This window comes from Cavia porcellus, unplaced genomic scaffold (genome assembly GCF_034190915.1).
Source record: "Cavia porcellus strain 051 isolate PalLab524CR breed Dunkin Hartley unplaced genomic scaffold, mCavPor4.1 scaffold_10, whole genome shotgun sequence".
NCBI classification, from domain to species: Eukaryota; Metazoa; Chordata; class Mammalia; order Rodentia; family Caviidae; genus Cavia; species Cavia porcellus.
The window spans coordinates 78,600,087-78,624,562 of record NW_026947493.1 but is presented as its reverse complement, the minus strand read 5'-3'; the positions used below and the strand labels follow the sequence as shown (position 1 = coordinate 78,624,562).

At 35.9% G+C, this 24,476-nt stretch overlaps 1 protein-coding gene across 7 annotated transcripts in view; it reads left to right on the top strand.

Annotated features, from left to right (window-relative positions):
* Positions 1-24,476, top strand: part of LOC106025859 (uncharacterized) — a 54,105-nt gene that overhangs the window by 7,889 nt on the left and 21,740 nt on the right. For all 7 annotated transcript variants that reach the window (XR_010050254.1, XR_010050252.1, XR_010050251.1 and 4 more), the window contains exon 2: positions 23,333-23,474. Coding sequence is in view for 2 of the 7 variants with exons in the window: in XM_063257649.1 (XP_063113719.1) it covers positions 23,333-23,474 (142 nt within the window). In the remaining 5 variants the exon portion in view is untranslated. The remainder of the gene's footprint in view (positions 1-23,332; positions 23,475-24,476) is intronic.

Below are 24,476 nucleotides of genomic sequence, written 5' to 3'. Positions count from 1 at the left end.
TGCTGGGATTCTGGGTGTGAGTGCCTCATCCACCCTAAGGTGGGTGTGGCCTACGTACAATACAGGGGACACAAAGTGTCTCCTCTGGTGCTCTTCCTTTTTGCACTTGTTGCTTTTGCTGTTTTCTGTCACCATGAACTGTTTCCTTATGTGATGTGTCATTCTACCTAGAAGCAGATAATAGACTGAAAGTTGCACAAACTATGAGTCAAATAAACCTCTTTCCTTAATTTTGAGGATCAGGTATTTTGTCTCTGCAATTACAGCAAAATAGCTAACATAGTAAGATACAATGTAATAACTTGACACGTGAATTTAATGCATACTGCTCAAATAAGTGCAGTTAGCATCTTTATCCCTTTATCATTCTTATGCATGGAGCTTTCTGGTTTCTCTATTCTAGTTACGCATAAAATATATAATAGGTTATTGTGAACTACAATACTTACTTCATTGTGGTATAGAAGACTAAAATGTATTACTTTCTTTCACCTGTACTTTGCTATATATTTTTTAACCTTTTTCTTTTCCAATCTCTCGCAATCATTAATTCACATTCAGTTTAACATTTTTCAGCTTCCCAATATGGTAGAGAATGTTGTATTTTTTAATGTCTCATTTACTTAATATATGTTCCATCCATTTTGATGCAAATTATAGGGCATAATTCTTTTTGTGGATGAATAACATTCATATATATATATATATATATATATATATATAATATGTTGATGTGCATTTAGTGTTTCTTAGCTATTGTGAATCATGCATAATAAACATAGACATGGGTATATTACTTTGGTAAGCTGACATCATTTCCTTTGAATATAGTTGGATCCTGTAATAGCCTTTTTTTTAAGTTTTGTGGTGAACCTCTATATTGTTCTCCAAAATGATTGTATTAATTTAGGTGCATACCAACATTGTATATGAGTTCCCTTTTTTCTACATCCTCACCAACATTTGTTATTTTTTCTTTTTGATAGCAGGCATTCTAAAGACAGTAAGATTTTGTTATGGTTTCAATTTGAATTTTTCTAACAGATAATGGTACCGATAATTTTTTTTTCATAAATTTATTAGTAATTCAGATTCCTTCTTTTGAAAACTATCTATTGAGATAATATACCAGTTTTTAAATTAAAGTTAGGTTATCTAACTTTACTTACAAGGTACTAAGTTTCTTGTACCTTGTGCGTATTAATCCTTTGTCAGATGAATAAATCAAATATTTTTCTTCTTTTTATCTTATATCTTCATTCTATTGATAGTTTCTGTGATTGGGCAGACGTTTCTTCATTTAATACAACTGTATCTGTCTATCTCTGCTTTTGTTTTCCTCATCTTAGGGAATTTATCCAAAAACTCAATGCTTACGCTGATGTCCTCAAGAATTTATGCCTTTGTTAAAGTTTCACTAGTGGAATATATATAATCACATATATACATATGTGTGTGTGCAATATATATATAATCATATATGTAATGTGTAAAATCTTTTATATAATTATATAAATTATATAATTTATATAATTATATATTTACACATTATGTACATTATATAAAAGATTTTATATAATTATATATATCATCATATAATTATATATAATCATATAATTATATATATGATTATATGATTATATAAAAGATTATATTAATATTTTATATGATCGTAGGACTATATATGATTATATAAAAGACTTACTAGGTAAATCTGACGGGATGGGAAGGGAAAGAGTCCCAGAATCAGGGTGGAGAAATCAAACAGGCCACAGGATCCAGTCAAAGGTTGAAGAGGCAGAAGTACAGACCTGACCTCCCCTTTCCCATTTCTTCTCCCTTTTCATTCCATCCAGGGTCTAAGGCAATTATTGCTTAGTGCTACCCACATCCAAGGTGTGCCATCCTTCCCATGTTGGAACCCGCTGTTTAGCCATCCACTGGACACCGTCCGTGTAGCTCTCCCAGCTGAAATGCAATACCATAATGATGCTGAAAGTTTCTCATACTTCAGTTGGCACTGGGATAGTGACAGAGGTGACCACACATTTTCTTCTGAAAAAAACACCGACTGCCACATGCATGAGCTAGAAATCTGTCCTTGTACTCTATTCTTTTTTCTCCTCTGCTTCTCCAGGTCTCCAAAGCTTCCAGTTTTCCCATCCCTCATGCAATAAATTCCACCCATCTCTGTCAGTCACCTCAGAGTGTGGCTCTCTTCCTGTTGCTTTGTTTCTTAGTTGTGGAGGAAGAGGGGTGGGCATCTTTACTTGGTCATTTTGAAAATTTTCTTATGCAATTGGTTTGGGAGAGCCATGTAAGAGCAAAAATGTAATCCAAGATTTACTGCCTTCTTTGGAACATATCCCATGATTATGACATACTGTACATGAGAAGGGGCTTTGCTGCTATAATTAAGATACCAAGTCATTTAAGTACCTGGAAGAGTGATTATGTCTGGGCCTGGCATACTCACGTAAGTGCTGAGAAAGCAGCCTTTGCTCTACGCTAGGAGAGCAGCGGTAGTCAGTGATGTGTGGCAGTGGCCTAGAAGCAGATAATCCTTCATACAGGAAACTTCCTGTGGGACTCGCATGGTAAAGAAATGTGAGCCGCATCTGGGAGCTGAGTGCTGCTCCCAGGAAAGTGCCAGGACGACAAGAAACTCAATCCAAAAGTCACAAGGAAAGGACTTCAGCCAACCATCAGTGAACCCAGAACAGCATTCCGAAGGGCAGTCAGCCTCTTGTTGGAAATCTGTTGAGACGCTGAGCCAACACTCCAGATACACTGCACCCCAATTTATAACCTACAGAATGGTGGAGGTAATAAATTTCAGTTGATTTAAGCTACTCCATTTGGGGTACTAACAATAGAAAATTTATAGCCACACTCGGTAAATTTGTCATTTGAAATTTGCCAGACCTGAGAGTAAAGGAAAACCTTCCAAATGTTCTCCTGAAGGATATGTCAAGGAATGTAGACGTTTCAGGTTCAGTAAAGATCATCCACTATAACCCAGTTTAGGAAGCTGCCAGTCAGACACGCTCAATACTTTCTCTCAAACCATTTGTCGTTGTAATGAGGACTGGAATGAAGCTGCCATGAGTCCAAATCTGCTCTTTAAACAACACACAGTCAATATATTTGTCATGATTGAAAAATGGAAAAGGGATTATTGTGAAAAATTTGAATATACCTGTCTGTCTGTTTGTATATCCCTATCCTTATGTCTATGATCTATCCATCCATCTATCTATCTATCCACCTAAGTTAACATACATTGAAACTGCTTTGTAAAGACTTTATTCCCTCCTTCCCATCCTCTCTGCCTCCTTCTCTCTTTTCCCATCTCTTTCTTTTCTGCCTTCCTCCCTTCCTATTTTGTTATTTAACATCTGATCAAATATCACTTATTATATTTAATGGAATGCCTCAGCTTTACCCTATTATTCAGGGCAAGTCGCTTTTTGTCACTCTATTTTATTAATATTGTGAAGACGCTGGTAGGTTGTTCATATCTCACCTTGTAGGTATGATGACCCAAATGTACCTTAAATTTTTCTGTTATGTGAAATTCCTACACCTATAAGGAAATAAGTTCCATAGTTTCAATCAGAGTTGGCTAAACATTTATGAAGTATATTTTATGTGGATGGAATGAGTACTACAGGGTGTCACATGAGGCAAGGATATTTTCTCATTAAAGAGGCTAAGTTTGGTCACTGATTGTGACTTTCCCCCAGTTACAAAAGTACTTTTTTTTTTTTTTGCTGTTGTTATTAGAAAGTAGCTTGTAATCGACATTCTGATCCCATGTGACTAGCCTATTTCTCAATATTATTTTACTCAAAGCTTCTGGCATCCATTGATGAGGCTTCCGAATTAATTATTTTATAGAGTTCACATTAGTTTTCATTCCTGCCATAAAAATGTTTACTATGTAATATGATTACCTATATAACGATAACAAATTCATTATTTTATAGTTCTGATGATGTAAATTCCAACATTAGTCAGATTAAAATATGAGTCAAAAAAGTTGCATTCTTGTCAGGAAACACTAGGAAAAATCTATTTCCTTGTGTTTCTAAAACTTTTAATGGCTGTCCTCATTCCATGATTCATTGTTGCATTTCTCCATCTCAGTAAATAACATTAGGTAAAATCCCTTCTGCGCTGTGTTGCTCTGTCCCTCCACCCTTGGTCACATCTGCCAATCTATTTTTGAGAACTCATGAGATTATATAATCCTAGATGATCTAGTAAAATATCTCTGTCTCAGGTTTATATCTTAATCACATCTGAAATGTCTCTACTGTCAGATAGCATAATATGTCCTTCAGCTCGAGAAACAAGGGCTAGATCTCTTTGGAAAGCCAATGTTTTGTCTTCTATAGGAATTTAAAAAAAATTGATTTTTAAAAAATCTGTTATTACAGCTGTGCATATTACCAGGTATTTTATGCAAAGAAATACCACACTATCATTTTCTCTTTATGGATTAAAAATTATGACTTCCATGCGCTATACTTGAATTTTCATATTACACTTGAATGATAGGGTATCTCAATCCAAGAATTTTTCTTAAAGATCTTAGATTATGTTGTATAGTTATTGCTGTTTTCTTAGATGTGATAATAGCATTTTGTTTATGTGATGAAATGTGATGAATTACTTAGGATAATTTCATGATAGTTACAACTTCCTAAAAATAAACACATGCTCATGGTAGTGGTCTATAGTGCTTGTTCAAAATGGAAAAGAAAGGAATCTCTTTATTCTGTCAATTTTAGATATACTCTAAAATTTGCAAACAAATTGATATAGTCAAAGATATATTGTAATATCAAAAACTCATCACAATATCAAAGGACTTAATTCATTTTTATAATTTCCTTCCAATTAACAAAGACCTTGAAGGCACTAAGAAAACTGAATAAAGCCTGCTGTCTGGTTTACCGTATTAAAGGAAACGAGTACAGCCTCCTTGTGCCTCAAAGAGTGCTTTTCTTAATTTCTAACAATGTCAGCATTCTCAAAGGCATTGGGAAGTGATTCAGTGGTAGAAATCCAACTTCTACTCCTTGTATTAAATATGTAATATTCTAGAAGGAGAAGAAGGAGGCAGGCAAGGGGCAGCTGCTACAGTTTTGATCTTAAATGTGACTGTGTGAGCCAACGCTTCATGTGTGAAGATGGTTCCAGCTGCCGGTGCTGTGAGGAGCTGGTGGAAGCTTTCAGGCAGGGCCCTGGAGGAAGTAGATCCCTGGGGCGTTCCCTTTCAGGGTGCATTTGTACCCTAGTCCCTTTCTCTTTGTCTTCTTTTGCTTCTTGGCTGACATCAGGCAAACAACTTTACTCACTATGCATTTCCTTCCACTCAGGCCTAAAAGCAACTGGCTTGAGTGATCATACATAGACTAAGCTCTCTGAAACCATAATTTAAACGCATCACTCCTTGAAGTTGATTTCTCTGTTATTTTGTCAGAGGAATGGAAACCTAAGGAACACAGAAGATTGGGACTGAGAGTGTGTTCATTTCTGTGACTATTCCTAACGATGTGGCTCATGAGATTTCAGAATGGTTTTGCAGGAGGTATTTGGAAAGTGTGATGGATGATGACATCAATTTGAGTTACGAAATGCTGACTGAATTGGCTCAGCGTGGTTCTGGGTGTGGAAGGCCCAACCTACGTAGAATTGTTGCCAGCACGTTATAAAAGGGAAACAAAGGAGAAAAGGTTGCTCTTGTTTCATTGGAGCAGCTCTAGGCTTTGCTTTCTATTTGGACATTGTCTTCTGGCTTCCAGTGCGGACTCAGCACTCAGACTTCAGCACCAATTCCTCAGCCTTCCAGCATAGACGTGTTGGCCTCCCTTCACAGATCCTTCAGCCTCCTAATAAGGCTCCCACAAGACACTACACTGCTCTCCAGGTCTTCCACTGTATCCTTTGGGTTGCCAGTGCAAGATAGACCTAGTCTGTTTCTCTAGTAAGCACAGAATTGCATAGAGAAGCATGTTATACAGACCTTCTAATGTTACAAGCAGAGTTCAATAAATAATTCTGGTGGGAACTCAGATTGGAACACTGAAAGAATGCAGACAATATAGGCCAAGCTCATAAAGTTTCTGACAGAGATACGGATTCTCTTGGGAACTCAAGTAGAAGATACTGCATGCTAAAACAAGTGCTTGTGTAGATTTATGCATGACTTGAGATTTTTGTATGAGGCTGAACTAATAAGTGATGAAGTGAATAATCTGCCAGAGAAAATTTCAAGGCAGCACAACATTTAGGGAGTAGCATGGACATTGTCAATTGCTGTGAACCAGATTTACAATGAGAATCTGGAACAAAACCAGAGTGAGAAAATTTGAAACCCTGCAGTTTGCTAGAAAAACAGCACATTTAAAGTTGGAAAAGAGATTAATGCTGATAGAATGAATTAAATACTTTGCCCTGGGACAATAGGAAAATACCTTTAGGGCATCTCGGGAATTAACAAAACATACTGAGCTAGAAGATCAAGGATATGAAAGGTAAACCACCAAATGTTTTCCCCTAGAATTTATTTTCTCAGTTTAATCATCCAAATACTCAGCGGATGATGCAACCTTGATCCACAAAGGCCAAGCTACTGTTCGTGCTGTTGGCAGACCTTGGTGCTGTCCATGTGGTGTTAGTCTTGCAGACATGCAGACTGCAAGAATCATGTTGTCATGGAAGTTTCCAGAAAAATTTCAGAGAAGTCTAAGAAGGAGGAGCTGTAGGACAGAATTAAAATCCCTGTAAGCACTCTTCTAACAGGAATGAAAACATAAGATGCATGAAATTGTAAATGCAGTGGAGAGTCCAAGAGGTTGGAGAAGGCAGAGATGTGGAACACCTGCGGAGGGAAGCTGTGGACAGTGAGCAGAGCTTGATCCAGATAATGGCCACGTGAGTAGCAGGTGCATATCGTCAGGGTTTTCCAGGCCTTTGGGATCTCACATCCTGTACCAGGTGGCCTGGATACCAGATATGGAACTATGGGACTTTATGTTTACACTTGTGGTTCTTATTTTATTTAGGTCAGACTCTTCTCTGTGGCCTTTTATCTGGAATGGGAATCTTTACGCAGTGCCATTGTATCTTAGAAGTATGTGATGTCCTTATTACAGAGCCTCATGAATAATTTACTTTGCATATCAGGGGAAACTTTGAACTTATACTCTTTGGCAAATTTGGGATGCTTTAGACTTGGGAGATAATTAGAAATAGCCTAGATGGTGTTTGCATTATAAAATAGATGTGGACTTTCACAGGTGCAAAATGTTATGGTTTTGATCTTGAGTGTCCCCCAAAGGCTCATACATTACACAGTGATCCCTGGATGCTGGTGAAATTCCGTCATGGTAGAAACTTTAGGATTTGGTCTTCAATGGAGAAAGTGGTTACCAGGAACATGCCCTTGAAGGATCTATTTGGAGCCTAGTTTCTCTCTCTCTCTCTCTCTCTCTCTCTCTCTCTCTCTCTCTCTCTCTCTCTCTCTCTCTCTTTCTCTCCTTCCTGGCTACCCTGAGGTAAAAGGCTTTCCTCTAACAGGCATTCCTACAGAAACCAATTGTTTTACCAGCATGCTAAAAGTATCTAGAACAAACCAATCTTGGCTTAAAACCTCTAAAACCATGAACCAAGAAAACCTTTCCTCCTTTAAATTCATTTCTTTCAGGTATTTTGTCACAGAACTGGAAAACTGACTAACACAGGCCCTGTATCATACATGAAAATATAAAACACTCCAGAAGCCAATTTAATTGAAGGACATTGCTAGGTAAAATCAATGGGCATGACAAAATTTGCAGGGAGAGGCAGGTATTTATGGTAAATGTCTTACAGGTACCATATGGGCACCACTGGGACTTGGGAGTAGAAAAGAATACTTATTGCTTTATTATGGCTTTATAGTTTCCAAAGATTTCCACAGTTATACTCCTGATTTGATATTAATAATACTGAGATGTAGACATGAACAGTTACTTGTTCTTTAGCAATGTTTATTTAGTCTTTGTTCTGTGTTCCGGGTACTGTGCCAGTTAGAAGTTTCACACATGAATTTCTCCTTGACTATATTCTTGTGGATAGATATTGGCATGTAGAAACTCTCTATACTCACAATTATCACAGGAAGTTTACCGAGGGAAGATCCCAGCCGTAAAGTCTTTAGAATTCACACTGTCTTCTACAAGTACCAAAGCATAGTTTTCTATGCTTAATGAAAGGTTTTTCCATTTGCTCTACTGGGGTTCAAACCTAGGTGTGCTCTACCACTCAGTGACACCCACAGTGTTTTGGAGTTTTTATTTTCAGAAAGTCTCCATATGTGACCCAGGTGGGACTCAAACTTGTGATCCCCCTGTCTCAGCCTCTGTGACTCCTGGTATTTTGTTATATATACTGCATTGTTTAGTTTTCTCTTATTTGCTGAGACAAAATGCTTGACACCCAAAATTAAGGAAGTAAAGTTTATTTAGCTGACAGTTTGTGGAGGTTTCAGTCCATAATCAGTTGGATCCAAGACAAGGTGGCCTGGCAGAGGGACAACACTTCTATGTGGCAGAGAAAGTAAAAGGTACAAGAGCAAAAGGAGGGGATAGGAAACTTCCTTTCCTCCCTTACATTGTAAGCAGGCTACCCACCCTAGGGCAGGTTTAATACGCTCCCCATTTCTATTTCTTCCTCTTGAGTAGGATGAGGGTATTTACAAAGTGAGGACCTTGGCTCCCCACTGAGTTACTTAGTTACACTTCTAAATTTTTTGAATTGACACAACATATTAATCATTACACATACTATCTCACTGTTTGTGAACAACTGTGTGTGATATATGTAAATCATTAATTGAATATAGAGACATGTTAATTTCCTCTAAGACATTTCTGTTGTTTTTCCAAGTTTCTCTACTTGCTTGCAATTATTTATGAATTTCTACTACATCACCCGCTAAATGTTCCATTAGTGTGTCATTTATTGAATGTAACATTTTTAATGTGATTAGATGCAATGAACTTCAATTTATAACATTGTTTATCTCAATTTTTTCTAACACATCTATTGTAATTTTAAGGTTTTATTTTCTGTTTCTATGTTACTCATATTTTGTTTTATTTTATGGTATCTTCTACTGGTAGAACTTTATTCTTAGCTGACACATAAATGTTGTACACATTTATGGAGTATCATGAGATTTTGTCCATATATATTTAAATCAAAGTAAGCATAACTGTTGTCTCCAGTATTTTATAGTTTATTTCAGATGAAAATACCCTGTTTTCATCCTTCCTTTTCCTCTCGTGTCCCCAAATTTTAGTAATCAAAATTTTACTCTCAACTTCTATAAAACATATTATTTTAGATCCAACATGAGTGAAAATATGTGGTTTTATTATAACACAATCAGAAAATATATTGCATTACGTCTCTTAAATTAATCAGAAGTTTTTCTATCACTGAGTTTGTCTCTGGAATATGTGTATTTTTCTGACACACACACACACACACACACTGTTTCTCATCTTGAAATACGTGCACTTGACCATCTACTTGACCAGTCAATAATTTTAGTCTACAAATTTTACTTAGATTTTTTTCATAATGATAAATTTTTGCTCCATGTACTTTAACCCTATCTTTATTAGGAAAAAAAAAAAAGAATAAATTTGTTCTGTGGAGGATCCTTTGTTACCCTAAATTTGTCTTGTTGGCCTGAGATATGCTTAGAATTTAACTTCAGATGAATTCTGTGCTCTTTTTCCTTTGGGTTTATTTTGCTTGACAAATACTTGGTTATCTTTTCACATTTTTCTCAGGCAGTTTCTTTTAGGTAAGCTTGTCTTTCAGAAAGTATATTTTGTTTTTTCTGCTCCCAGTTTTATTTCGCCTCTAAAAGTTTTCTTTCAGTGTTCATCAACTTTTTGTTAGCTTGAAATAATTTGTCTTTTGTCTTTTTAACTATGTTTCTTCTTTTTCTTTTTGAACTTTATACAATATGATTTCTGTTGTAGGGTATTTTAGGAAAATGTGCATGTACAGGATGGTGCACACCTGTAATCCCAGCACTTGGGAGGCTGAGATAGGGGGACGGTTGTGAGCTCAAGGCCAGTCAGAGATGTACAGAGAGACCTAGTCTCAAATAAAACAAAAGAAGATTTAAATGTGTAAAGCAGCTTTTATAGTCTTATTAATGTTAAAAACTGAAAATTACATGATTACCTGCACATTATTAGTTAACCAAATTCAGTGTTGTGTGGTGTACTGATAAAATATAGAAATTAACAAAATTTCATATTACCCACGAATTTTTTCTTTTTTGCTGTTTTTAAGAAACGTTTTTTCCAAAAACGTTAATCCTTGTAACTTTTATACTACAAAATTCTTTTGTGAGTTAACTGCAGGTAATATTTCAGTTATTTCTGGTTTCAAATATATTGAAAGATCACTCACAGCTTATTTTGTTATGATTTTCTCATTTCTTGATTATTTCTGTTAAATTAATTAGAAGTTTTTCTATCACTGAGTTTATCTCTGGAGTATGTATATTTTTCTGGCATCTGGTAAGCTTTTTGATTCTTTTTGTTGATAAAACATAACATATGTGAGCATTTTTAAAGATGGACACCAAATACAGTATGAACTTTTCTTTCTTGTATAATTGAGGATTCCATCCTGTTTTTCACCAGAATTCTGAATGTACTCTGTCAACTTCTAACATACAATAGTAACACTGTAAAAATCTATTACCATTCTGGATTTCCTTCATGGTTTTCTTTTGAAGAGAATAAAACCAAATGAGACAAAACAAAATGGAGTCAGTCAAAACAAAAGGATGGATATAGTACATGACTTAAAACCAAAATATAAGGTGACCAGAATGGTGACCGCAGTGCCTCTTGTTATCTTCAAAAGAATTGCCTATATCATCAGGCATAATAAAATTGAACAAAACAGTACAGATCAAATGCAATAAAAAAAATTGGAGACATTATAGGACTTTAAAAAGATAATGGTCGAAGCAGAATGGGTATCATAGTGAATCTTACTGTTTTCGTAGTAGTTGCCTATACCCTCAGACTTGATAAACAAAACAGATTCGAATAAAGTCAGTCAGGAGAAGACAGTGGTCACACAAAACAGATTCAAATACAATCAGTCAAAACAAGACAGTGAAGGCATTACAGAGTTTCAAATTAAGTAAATAGGAAATAAAAAATGGTTACGATAGTATAATCTGCAAGATGGTTTATACACTGAAAATCAAAGATGAGAAAACAATGCTCTATGTGACAGGGAACCAGGAAAAAGTGGGCGTAGTTTGCCCATCAGCTGCAGATTGTTGGAAAGACATAACACTTCTTTTTCTTTTTCTTTTTTTGTCTTTTTCATTTTTATCAGTACTGGGCATTGAACTCACGACCGCACACTTGCAAGGCAGGCACCTATGCCCTGAGCTAAATCCCCATCCCCAACACATGACACTTTTATATAATGGAGAAGTACTCAGCTATAAAGAAGGAAAACCTTGAGGCTATTGTAGGTAAATGGATTCAATTTGAGATCATGCTCAGGACTAAAAAGATTTAGAGCCACTTAGATAAATATCAGGTTGCCTCCTAATCTAAAAACTAAAGGATTTAGTGGGATATAAAGTGAGCAGTGCACCCCGGGAGAGTGAAAGGTGAGGAATTGTCTAAAGAGGGAAGGGAGTGGCCATTGTTAACCTTCCTCTTTTTCTTAAGTGATGCCTTTTTCTTGAACACACTGGTGAAACTTCTTTTATCTACAGAGTTCTATAATTTAACAAAGTATTATGTTAAGCATTTATGACTGATTTTTAAAAATGAAGTATTTCTTAATTCTACAGGAGTAGGAGTGCAGGTAAGATTTTACTTTCTTGAGAAGTTTTACCTTGTAAAATTATACTTAATTTTATCTCTTGAGAGGAAACGATTATTTCTAGCTAGTGGAACTCTGTCCTCTAGGTGGGTTTGGGATTCTGCTCCCTCTTTTCTCATCTTGTGGGATGCTTATGGAGGGATCATTGGGCAAGAGGATATGAAGGACTGATTTAGAAATATAAAAGTCTTCCACCCCAGCGTGCTTGTTTCTGACACTGTGCTGGGGAATACAGCAGAAGCGCGTGGCCTTGGTCTACATCTTTTTAGTCTGTTTTTCTTACTAAGAATATCAAATTGACACCAAGAAAATCTTGCTGTAAACCGAACAGTAGGTCTGCATTATGGGTATTTTCTATGCAAAGAAGGCAGAACAAGGAGCAATGTGGGAACGCTCTTCATAGCAAGAAGCAAAGAACGTGTACTATGCAGCAGCTCCCCAGTATTAATGTAACCACCATGAGCTGCAAGTTTGCACTTAATAACAAAAATGCGGTAAAAAAGAACGGGCAACAAGAGGTCTGTCTTTGGAAATAGTAACTGAATTGCTTGATGAAAAAGCTGGTTATTTGTAGTCCTCGCCCCCGTCAGCCCTGCCGTGCTTCACATAAATGACACAGCTAAGGAGCATCGGAAAGACAGCAGAAAACTTCCTTGAAAATGCACCTGAAAGAAGAAAAGAAATGTATGCTTTGTGAAAGAGGATATGGAGAGAAAAGGAGAAATAATATCAAACACCATCAGGTCAAGACAATATTGATATACCTCAGACACACTGAAAAATATTAAAGTCTTGGCTTTCCTTAACTCACTTTGCTTTTGCACAATTGTACTGAAGCCAGGGACTTCATTCATCCTGAGCTCTGTCTGCAACTCTATTTTGGGGTGGGGACAATTCATTTTATTCAAGTTGGCCCACCCCACTATCTGCCTGTTTAAAAATATCTAGGTTGAAAACTCCATAGTCAAAATACCTTTTTGTCCGCCCAAAAGCAACCCCTTAATCTCATGGGAAAGAGAAGAAAGGACTGAGATCTAGTTTCCCAAGTTTTGTCTTTTTGATAGGGTCTCGCTATGCAGCCCAGGCTGGCCTCAGACTCACAGCTGCCCTCTTGCCTCGGCCTCCTGAGTGTGGGGATCTCAGCTGTGCACCACCACACCAGGCCTGAAACTGATCTCAGCAATAAGTGATCCGTGGTCCATGGACTTTGGGGTGGCGCTGCAGTGCAGGGCTCTTCGGGGAGTGGGCCACTTCTCACAAATGCTGGCTGCCTGGGGGTGTCATGGAAGGGAACTGAGGATGAGAGACCCGAGAAGGGGAGACGACAGTGGCCGCCCCTCCCCAGTGGGCAGATGGGGAGCAAGCTGGGTAAGGCAGGGCTGGGCTCTCTAGAACAGGATGGTGTGTGATCAGGAATCAGCGCAGGAAGGAGGAGGGGCCAGAGCAGCAAAGCAGGAAAGACCCGGCCCCCCGACAGGAGCTGAGTGAGGTGGCCTCACCAGGCCAAGTCAGGCCTGTTCCTTTTCGCTGGGATGATGGAACACGACTGAGATGCCAGAGAGGTGAGAGACCAGAGTGGGTCCTTCATTGTTCAGTAAAGAGGAAGGAGCTCCGGTGCTGTGGGAGACAGGACAGCGGCTGGTAAAATGTCACAAGGTCCACCCTGTGGCCCTGAGGTCCAAGAACAATCTAGCTGTGGTCACCAGAGACTGCCACTACCCAGTGCTCAGTCCCTGGAGCCAGTTCTATTTTTAACGTTTTATTTTGAGACAATGCCTTGCGAGGCTGGGCTCAAACTCGGAACCCTCCTGCCTCAGCCTCCCAGAATGCTGGGATGCATCACCATGCCTTACTTGTTAAATTTTGACTTAATCTTTTTGTGTTTAGAATTTTCTGAAAATCTTTTTAATGCCTCATTTCCTTTTGCTATTAATTTGTTTTTCATGCTAGTTTTAAAGACTGTGAAGTATGATGCTACTTTATAACCTAAAGTGATTTTTAATGTGGCTTTAATTGGACTTATATCTAATTTTCTGTTTTGTCTTATGAAGTTCTATTCAATACTTAAAATCATTATAAAGTTCACTGTGTCACCGCTAAACTTTCAAGTTTGCTCAGTGTCTGCATTTGCCTTTATATTTATCTTCTTCTTTTCTGTGAAGTGTTAGTGTATGCATTGGTAACATGCTGTTTTATGTACATTATTCATTTTCAGTGGGAGAATCCATCAGAACTCAGGACTGTTTAAGAGCAGTGTTGGTAATGTGAGTTTTAAAAACTAACGTTCCTGACATTTCCCTTCTCTTTGCTCTCCTCCTCTGAGGTAGCTTTTAAGAACCAAGCTTTAGATATGAAAATTCTTGGATTGTTTCCTTGTTAGACATTCACTCCACTGAAGAGTTTAGCAATGGACCTGAGGCTTCTGCTAGTTTCCTTGTTCCTCAAACAATTTCTTTTTAAATTTACTGAATACCTAGTTCCGGGGCCGACTGTCACTTTTTTATGTCTTCTGACTGGCAGATAAACACCCAAGATGGTTCAGTTATGTTAGTAACGTGGACATTCATATTTGCTCATGCTAATTTGATTCCAAGCAACAGTGTTCAGTTTTCTTTCTGCTCAGAATTCTCCTTGTAGGGAGAAAGTCAGCTGGAAAAAAATAATATAACTTATCCTGGAAGTTTATTTATTTTCTGTATCTCTCCCTCCTGCCTACTACCTTGGTGCTGCAGAATTAATAACAAAGGATGTTTCTCTCTTTGCTCTATCTGTTCTCTGTAGTCTCACCTCTCCAGCTAGAAATTTTTAGTAGACCCCTTTAATCGTTTTTATTATTCATCACACAATATAATCTCCCAACTGGTGATGCAGTTACAAAAATATTTGGCGTCTTTTGTTTTGATCCAAATTGTTTTGTAACTGATTATTATTCTTCCAAATATATTGTATGATTTTTTACTGTTAGACAGATATTCCTAAGCATAGAAGCTATTTCTGTGTGTGTTCATTTCAGTAGGTTTTAGGTAAGAAGGCTGTGAAAATGTAAGTTTGTTCTGACTTCTTTCCTCGAATTGCCTGCATAAAAGTTTTATTTTTATAACACATTAGAGAAATGTGCTTCCCCTGACCCATTAGGTTGGATAGGACAGCCAAGTGCTCTGGATCTTGGCGAGACGCCCCAGTGAGAGACACATCCATTTCATCTCTGGCTGTAGGGACGGGAGTACGAGGCTACATCAGTCTGTTCCGTACTGCCACCTGCTCTGTAGCCCTAACGCTTTCCCTCTCCAGTGGTGAATTAAGTTGGCTTAGAAATAGCATTCCTTAAAGTACATTCTGTGATTTTAAAACTCTGTTTTTCATAGTTAAGTGAAGTGCTGAGCACTCCAAGTGCACTGGTTCCCAGAATCTACAGGTGCGAATCCAGATGGGGTTAACTCATAATGCAGACAAAGTGTCTCACATGCAGTCTGTTTTGTAAGAGTCTTAGGAAGAAAAGTCAAGTCTTTACTTTGTTGACCTTTTGAGATCCAAGATCAATTTTCCTAATAAAAGGCAGATCTTTGCAAAATTTCTGAAAAGTCTCCAAATACCTTCACCAAGTGAGACACAAGGTTATGTGGTGCGGTCACCCTCAGAGGAAACAAAGTTTATGAGTTGATATAAAAACACCAACAGAAATATTTTCTTGTGTCCCCTGTGGCACCAATCTTTGGAAATGGTAAGACCATCATTGTTACTACCAGTTTCAGAATGTGGAATGCTTGAAACATGTACTCTGCATAGGATTCTGCTCAGGAAACATGTACTCTACACAGGATATGACTAAGTAAGTAATAATAGTGCTAATAACAAATAATGCTTTGTTGATACTTACTTTGTGGCACTTAATCTAACTTAGATTGGATTATGATACTGCAAAACCACAAAACAACTCTGAGAAGTAAACATTAAGGCAGTTACTTGAATCATTTTGTTTAAATTTACTAGCTTGGTAAATTAGTAATTTAAACCCAAGGACTCCGATTCTAAATCTTTAACCTCACTAAAATTCTACACTGTTTATTTGTGTATACATTTTCAAATAAATCTGCAGCTTGAAAAGATGTACTTACTTCTTAGTAAAGTCCATGCTACATTAACTTTATGAAGTCCACATTTTTATCAGTGGAATTGGTTCTTGGTGTGCATCTGAATTTCCTTCAACATAAAAGTGCAATATAATGTTCATACATCTTCACAAATACTGCTGAAAAGTAAAAGTACAGAAATTCAATTATGGCTATAGAGAAATTTTGTGCTTGAATGTGTATCTGTTTTCTTCATATTCATACTTAAGAATTAAGCCAGTTTAGGGATGTTACTGTACATAAGTTACAAACTCTTGATGCAAGCTAATATAATTTTATAAAGGCTTAGCTGTACTATAAAATTATCTGATGAATTGGAAATAAAACATATGTAGTTTTGTTGGTTTTGGCAAGTCATTTGAAATAAGGTAAAGTTTACTATTTCAAATATTATAATGAAATAAATGCAAGTACCTATAGGTGGTGTTGTATATATAACTACATTATTATATATGTCATATACATGCTATATATATATATAGCATATATGTGTGTATATATATATTTTTTTTTCTACATTTTAACACCAAGGAATACTTCAAAGTCAAGAAGGTCACCCCAATTTTTAATCCTTTTCCTCCTTTTTTCAGGTAAAAATTTAATACAGGATACTGCTGGGCCATATGCAGTTGCTCAGCAGAAGAAAATGGGCTTCCAAGGAACTAATTAATTATATTTACGGTTCTCCGCAGGCAAAAGAGTCTGGAATTGTTCAAAGCGTATTTATTTTTCCCTCCAAAAGTCCTCTTAATGAAATTTTCTGAGATTCATATGATTTTATTAATCTTCCCAGTAGGATTGAAACACAGTTATCCAAAGTCATAACTTAAAAATAATATACCAGATTCCATTTTCTCTCAAGACATTTTCACATTCATTATTGCCTATAGATAAAACATTCCTTCCCAAGTTGGTCTCATAAGTTGCTCATTCTTTTGTAGACTTTACATGTCACAATCTCGATGGAGACTCCTTTCAAATCACTTCTCTGAGCATTTACTTTTCAAATATTTCCAAACTTATTTCCTTTATTTATACATTTTTATCTGTCTTTTCCACTTCAGTATATCCTTCTATCAAACACAGAACCTCTCTGCCTTATTAACTGTAGTATGTATGCTGCTTAGAGTATATTCTAGACAATGGTTCAATAATTAATTTTTGGTTGACTGTCATCACTGATAGGAATAAGTAGAGAACTCAACAGAGCAAATCAGTTAGCCCAAGAAGACCAAGATAACACTGTAAAGTCTCTGGAAATTGGAAACACAGGATAAACAAGTTGGTGATCTTGAAGCCTTATAAAGTTTTCACTTATTAATTGGAAAGTCTTTATTCTGGGCTTCTTGATATGGAAATATTTGAAGCTATAGTATATGAAGTTTTATTCAAATATTTCAAGGAAAAAGACAGACACTATGGTAACTACTATTAAGTCGGGTTATTTGGTGGTGAAGCACTAGGTAGCTGAAACAGTCATGCTTTGACCTGTATTGTTATATTGTTATGTCCTGTTTTATCTCAATCTCTCCCTTATTCTTTAAAAAAATTATTTAGTTATTTCTTATGTTTGTTTTAATTAAGGGGAAAAATTTAAAAAATTAGCAGGAGATATAATAGTAACTTTTTTTGATTTCCTATTAACTTGTTTTGAAGTCCTGTAATACTCCCACGATCTTGTTTTGACTGATTAGACTCTGTTCCATTCTGTATGATAGTATCAAGTTTGAGGGTATAGGCAACTACTTTGAAGGCAATAAGATTCACTAAGATGCCCATGCTGATTTGACTATTGTCTCCTTTGGAAGTCCTGTAATGTTTACAATGCCTAAGTTTTATTGGTCTTGTTCTCTACTGTTTTGTTCAACTTTATAATATCTAATGAGATAGACAATTCTTTTTAAGGAAACAAGAGACATCGTTGATAGCCATTGTTGATAACCTTGTACTCTGTTTTACATCATGTGCTATGTCTATCCTTGGTTTTGACTGACAGCTTTGTTTTGCCATATTTGACTTTATTCTCTCCCCCCCCCAAAAAAAAAGTAATAAGAACTAAGGAGTAATAAAACCCAAAATGTGTAAATTTTGTTGTAAAAAAGAGAGGGAAAAAAAGAGCTCCAAAGGATACAACAGCAAGTGTGTTTAGGGGTGTTAAATAGCTGACCATATTAATGTTTTTGGTTGGATCATTGAACACAACTGTTTGCAGTCTCACTGTTTGAATGTCCACTTTGTATTCTTTGATACTGTGATTTGAGCAACTATTTCTAAGATGATAATATGTAATCTATTAACTGGTGATTTCTTACTGTCTTTTTTTTTTTTTTTTTTTTTTTTTTTGTAGTTCTGTATTACGTGTACCCTTACACCACTTTGTTTTGTTCTGTGTTTTTCTCTTTTTCCTTTTAAATAAAATTAAAAAAAAACAAGTTGGTGATGACATAGGTGCTAAATCTGAATGGGTAAGGGTCTGCTTAAAACGTGTCATAGGATCCACAGGTGCTTCACATCAGACACAGAGTGCTTAAGCTATAAGCAAAATATCACCCATCGTAGAGAAACTTCACAACCACAATGTGAAAATCCAACTGACAACAAGATCAGATGAATCAGATATTGGAAATATGTGACAAGAACTTTAAAACATTCTTTATAAAAATACTTCTGTGAGCACTTATAAATTATCTGGAAACAATTTAAAATTCTAAACTTCAACAAGGAAAGACAAATTTTACAGAAAGACCACTGGAGATCACAAAAGGAAAATTATATGAATAAAAATGCAAGGTTGATCTGTTTGTTTGATATTAGAACAGGGATGACAAAGCACAAGTAGATTAGTGGGCCTTGAGGCCCGACCAATAAAATTAACTCAATCTCAACTACAAATTAGAATGAAAAAGAATAACAGGGCAGGAACTGATAGAAGAAAAACCAAACACTGAAACCATGGGTATAATACAACAAAAGAGATAATAGGTCTGAAAAATAGCAAGACTTTCTAAATTTAGTGAAAGACATAAGCATACAGATAAAATGAGTTAATCAAACCACAAATAAATCCAAAGAAATCAGTACCAGAATTATTGTTAATGACAAAGAAAAAGTTAAAACAATTCTTTAAAAGCATCCTGAGAGAAAAATCACACTGTTTATAATGGAAACATGATTTGAAAATCAGTAAATTTCTCAGAAATAGTGCAGATCAAAAGACAATATCATCTCTTAAATGATGGAAAGAATAACAAATTACAAATGCTTTATCTCAAACTATTCTTCAATAATATCTGGAAAATAATGAGAAATGAAGACTTTTTTTTTTACAGTAGTGTGCCTGCTTTTAAATATTGGATAAAGAAATCTCTTCAAATGTAAATGAAATGACAAAAATACAATATTACAAAAAAAGACAAAAATATAATATTACAAAGATGAAGTGATAAAAAAGCACCCCAAATGGAAAATGCAATAAACAATCTTATCCAAATATATTTTAGAAATTGTTGGTTTTTATTTTTAAAAATTTAAAATATCACTTTGTATTCAGAGGAATTACATTTAAGGGCCAAGGATGTACTTCAGGGACACAATGCTTGCCTGGCAAGTACAAGGTCCTGAGTTTGGTTTCCAGTACCAAAAAAAAACAATCCAAACCAAACCAAACCAAACCAAACCAAACCAAACCAAGACAAAACAACCCAAAACAAAAACCAAAAAGGTTTAAAAAAATTCAAAACAAGATGAAACTCTCAAAATATGCTCATGGTTATTGACTGATTTTTCATTACTAGGACACAGCACCGTACACTTAGAGTTTCAGTGAGGACAGGTTGACTTAGACTCCTGAATTTAGGGAACTCGGTCCATGGTTAGCAGGCTTAAAAGCAGGAGCTTCGTGGTGGAAGGGAACGGTGTGATGAAGAAACTATGGAGGTCTTCTTAAGTGCGATCAGAGCAGGGGAACCACACCAGAGAAGAGGCAAGGAAACACCTCTGGCTCCTAAGTTCATGTCCCCATGATCCCCCCCAACACTAAAAACATACTTTACTAGGTATCCAAAGGACTCCAAGACCAATACAGTTGACAATGCAGCTTAGTTGTTACATACTTCTCCATGTAATTTGATGCACAAACACATCCATTAAAACATACCTAGCCTTCAAATAAACAACAACATCACAGATCTGCCTAACATGTAGATCTAAAATACAAAACTCTATTCCTCAGTGTCTCAACAGTCCAGTGACTTGGGCTTGTTAAAACTCCCAGATCATTGTCCCCATGAGACTCGAGGTAAACTCTTAGCTGTGAAGCTCTGTAGAAATAAAAACCAGTTACATTATCTCAAGATAAAATGACACAGTGCAAATATCCCCATTCCCTCAAAAAGGAAGAAGAGGATGGAAAAGAATTAGGCCAAAGCAAGGTTGTCCACGCAAGGCAAACATTTAAACCCTTTACCTCTACATACAGCATTTGGGGCAAACAGACACATGCTGAGACACAAAGTTCCACAGGGCGTGGCCAGCTCCACATCTATTGCTTTCCTGATTGTAGCCCAGATGGCCTCCCTCTTTGGGTGGCTATATTCACTGCATGCAGCTTTCTCAAGTAGATGCTTTACATTCCGGGCATCTTCAAATTACTGGGATCTCTTCTGCATCTTTGGCTTCATTGCTACAGATTCATGCACTGCTCTTTCCTGGGCTCCTTTCCTGATTTCCAAGGTCTTTCCCTGCAGTCTAGGTGGTAGCCTTCCTGACACCACAACTCTTACATTCTGCATGCTGGCAAATCCAGCACCACATGGACAACTCCAAAGGCTGTTGCAGTTGGAAAAGCAGCCAGACTCTCTTGGACCATGGATAAGAACTTAGGTGACAGCATACTAAAACATCCTGGGGGAACAGTTTCCTTGGCTCTTATCAAACAGGCTTTCCAGAGCTCTATGCTCAGATGAAAAGCTTGCACTTTTACTCTCTTAATATCATGATGAGTGGGGCTGTGTTGATTTCTGAGATGCTGTAAAGGCATTTTTCTTTATGTCCCTGTACAAAATACTTGGTTTCTTTTAAATATCGACCATTTCTTGTGAAAACTCTTTTGGCCCTAACTTTGTGTGTGGTTTCATGTGGATCAATTTGTTTTAAATTAAATTTAAAGTTAATATCAACATTGTTCTGTACTTTATGGCATAGCATACAAGTGGTTCTGTAAACCAATCTCCTATTTTGAATTCTCACCACCTGAGGAAACATATATTTAAATTCTGGAGTTTAAAATGATATTCAAAATAATGTATATGTTCAACTGAGGAAATATAAAATAAAGAGATGAGTTGAAAAAATTTTAAAAAGCCATAGTTAGTTCTTCAGAAGGCTAAATAGGTAATTCAAATTAATAAAGTAATGTCCATAGTAATAAATATTTCAATAGAGTTCATAGTATATATGCTAATCTTTGTCATAATTTTGGAATTTATGTAGTAATAAAAATACAATGTTTTATTAGCCATTATTTACATTTCTAGTATTTTGCTAAATGGTATTAAAAGTTTAGATTACATTTAAATAAGATTCAATGATCAACTATCTGTGTAACTCATCGAACATTCAAAAGTCACACCAAAATTGGGGAGTTTTAATTAAATAAGTCAAATTATTGTAACAACAAATGTGTTCTTGCCTATTTAAAAAAAAACTCTCTGAGAAATGTGTAGGAGCGGACTCACTAAAAATACACATATCATGTGGCTTCATTTCCTTCCTTAGGTTCATGCCAATGTATAATGAAGGTATTCCTCATGACAATAGAAATGAATCGGATCTAAAAGGGCAAGTTGGATTTTAAAAAGTAGTAGAAGAAATTTCAAGCCCAACATGTACACTCACAAGTTCTATATCAATTAGAGCAATTAGAGTCAATTAGTCACTAATACTGGGACAAATCTTTCTGGTTGACCTAAGATTTTGTTCTTTTTGTCTCTGAAGTATCTCAGAAAATCTTTCACTTCTAGACAAAGCAGCAGGGATTGTTCTTACTGTAAATTTCACCCTGGCAAAATAGCATTTTATTATAAGAATTACAAAGTTAAATCCTAAGTGAGAAAACACTTAAACATCACTTAACACAGAATCAAAGGTGGGTGTTGCTGTGTTTGTGCTTGGATGCCCCTCCCCCCAAGCCTCATGCAATCATGGACACAGCTGAATCTGGCATTTCTGATTGGTTCATTATCTAGTGCTGGGATTAGTGGTGTGAGTGCTACACCTGCCCAGGGATGGAGCTGGCATACAGTGTAAGAGCAGGAAGAAGGTGTATCCTACCCTCTTTTGTTCTCTTCACTCTTGCTGTTTGCAGTGGCCATGATGACTTCCCTGCCATGCCATCTTGCCTTTTAGCCAGCTGAGTATGGACTTAAACCTCCAAAACTGTAAAAAATAAACCTTCCTGTGCCTCACTTTAGGCATCAGGTATTTAGTCTTAACAAGGAGAGTAAAGTAACTTAAAAAAGAGAAAAGTAAATCTCCCTGAAATTTAGGTATTTTATTTTAATTATTTCATTCTTAATAGAAAACAGAAAAATTAATGAGAGTTAAATACATACTTGATGTCAGGGCAAAATCTTGGATTACCTTTTACTGCATATTAAGTATATTAATGGCTAGTTTAAGAATAAAATAGAAAAGTAACAAAGGTAAAAGATAATCAGTATTCTTGTGTATATTAGAAGGTATGTAAAGTCCATTCTTTTTCTTTAATAACTTTATTGTATTAGAAACCAAGATAGAAGATATTAGTCATTGCAAAAATTTGCACAGAAAGCACCAAAAATAGACTGCAAGCTGTTCTAAGTCTCAAGTCTTTGGCTTTTTTGTAGCTTGTTTAATGGTTCTTTTGAATGAAGAAACAACAGGCACTGGAATAAAGACCAAATTTCTTGGGCTTTACTACTAAAATATGCAGCTCCTACATTATCTTAAATTATACATTTATGTTATTTGTCAAATGTACTTTGATGAGCACAAGATCAGAGAGAACAAGATTTTTGTACCAAATGCTATAGGAAATGAAAATATTTCACTGACAATATTGTATATCAGTTGAATTCATTTGTCCTATTAAACAGCATAGCATGTGACATTTAAGTGGGTTTAGTTTATTTAGGTTTAATACCATTTACCCCTACAGGAAAGGGGAAAAGGAGGACAAAGGTAGATACCAAAAATGCCTTATTAGACCTATTATCATCTTGTAACAGGAGCCTTGTCCTGCAGAACTCAACAGTTTGGAGTGGATTCGTATTTAGCAAGGATGGAAGATTACCTACTTGTTACTAACAGAAGGTGGCATCCAGTCATTAGCAGGCAGTACCACCAGGGAGAGCCCTCGGACAGTTGGAAGTAAGTCAGGATTGATTAAAAAATGCAGCCCAAACAGATACGCCCAGGCATAAATAGCATGCAATACACAACAGAAGCCTGCTTGTTTTTCCCAATGCTATGTCTATCTGGATTTATTTAAATCCCTTATCTACTGTGACAGATACACTAAGCAATTTAATATTGCTAACCCTGCTGAAGCAGCACAAGTTTCATTAAATTCCTTTTTGTTTTTCATTTTTATTCTTTGGAAACTCATATTGCAAAACACCTGTTATAAACACCAACTTATTATCTATGCCGCATATGTGAAAATTCTTATTTTTTCACATTTTCTTAATATATTACTTACAAATCTTTCCATTTTGTCAAAAAGTAGTATAGTTTGTCTGGACTTGTAAAGTCATCTAGAATTTGCTTGTCTACTAATTTTGATATCTTTAAATGGTTTCAAATGACTGTTTTTACATATTTTACATTCCCAGTTTCTATCATATTGTGTGTTCAATAAAACTATGCTGTAATAAAAATGTAACTTTCTTAAATTTTTAAATAACAAAGATTGAGCAAGTATTTAGAATATTACAAGACTTTCTGTTCAATAGATAACTAATATACTGTTTCCTTAGTTTCAAAACCTTAATATAAAATTAACATTGATTTCCTAATCTTATGCAGAAAATCACCTATGCAATATTACTATAGTCTAATTCCCAGGTGACTTTTTCTGTATATTTTTACATTTTACCTAAGTTGATTTACAAATATTTCAAAGTAAACTGATGAGTTTTAGAATTTTTACCTGAAACTCTCCAGTATCATTATAATTCTAAAACCTGACGGGAACCTAGAAAAATATACTTAATACTCTGTGATTATCTTTCCAGAACTTTCTACAAACCTTTGTACATCATATCAAAGTTGCATCCTTTAAATAATTCTTGTATATATTCAGTTCACTAGAGCTTTTTATAAAATCTCACGTGATGATGAAGATAAATAACATCACTGTAATTTTCTTTA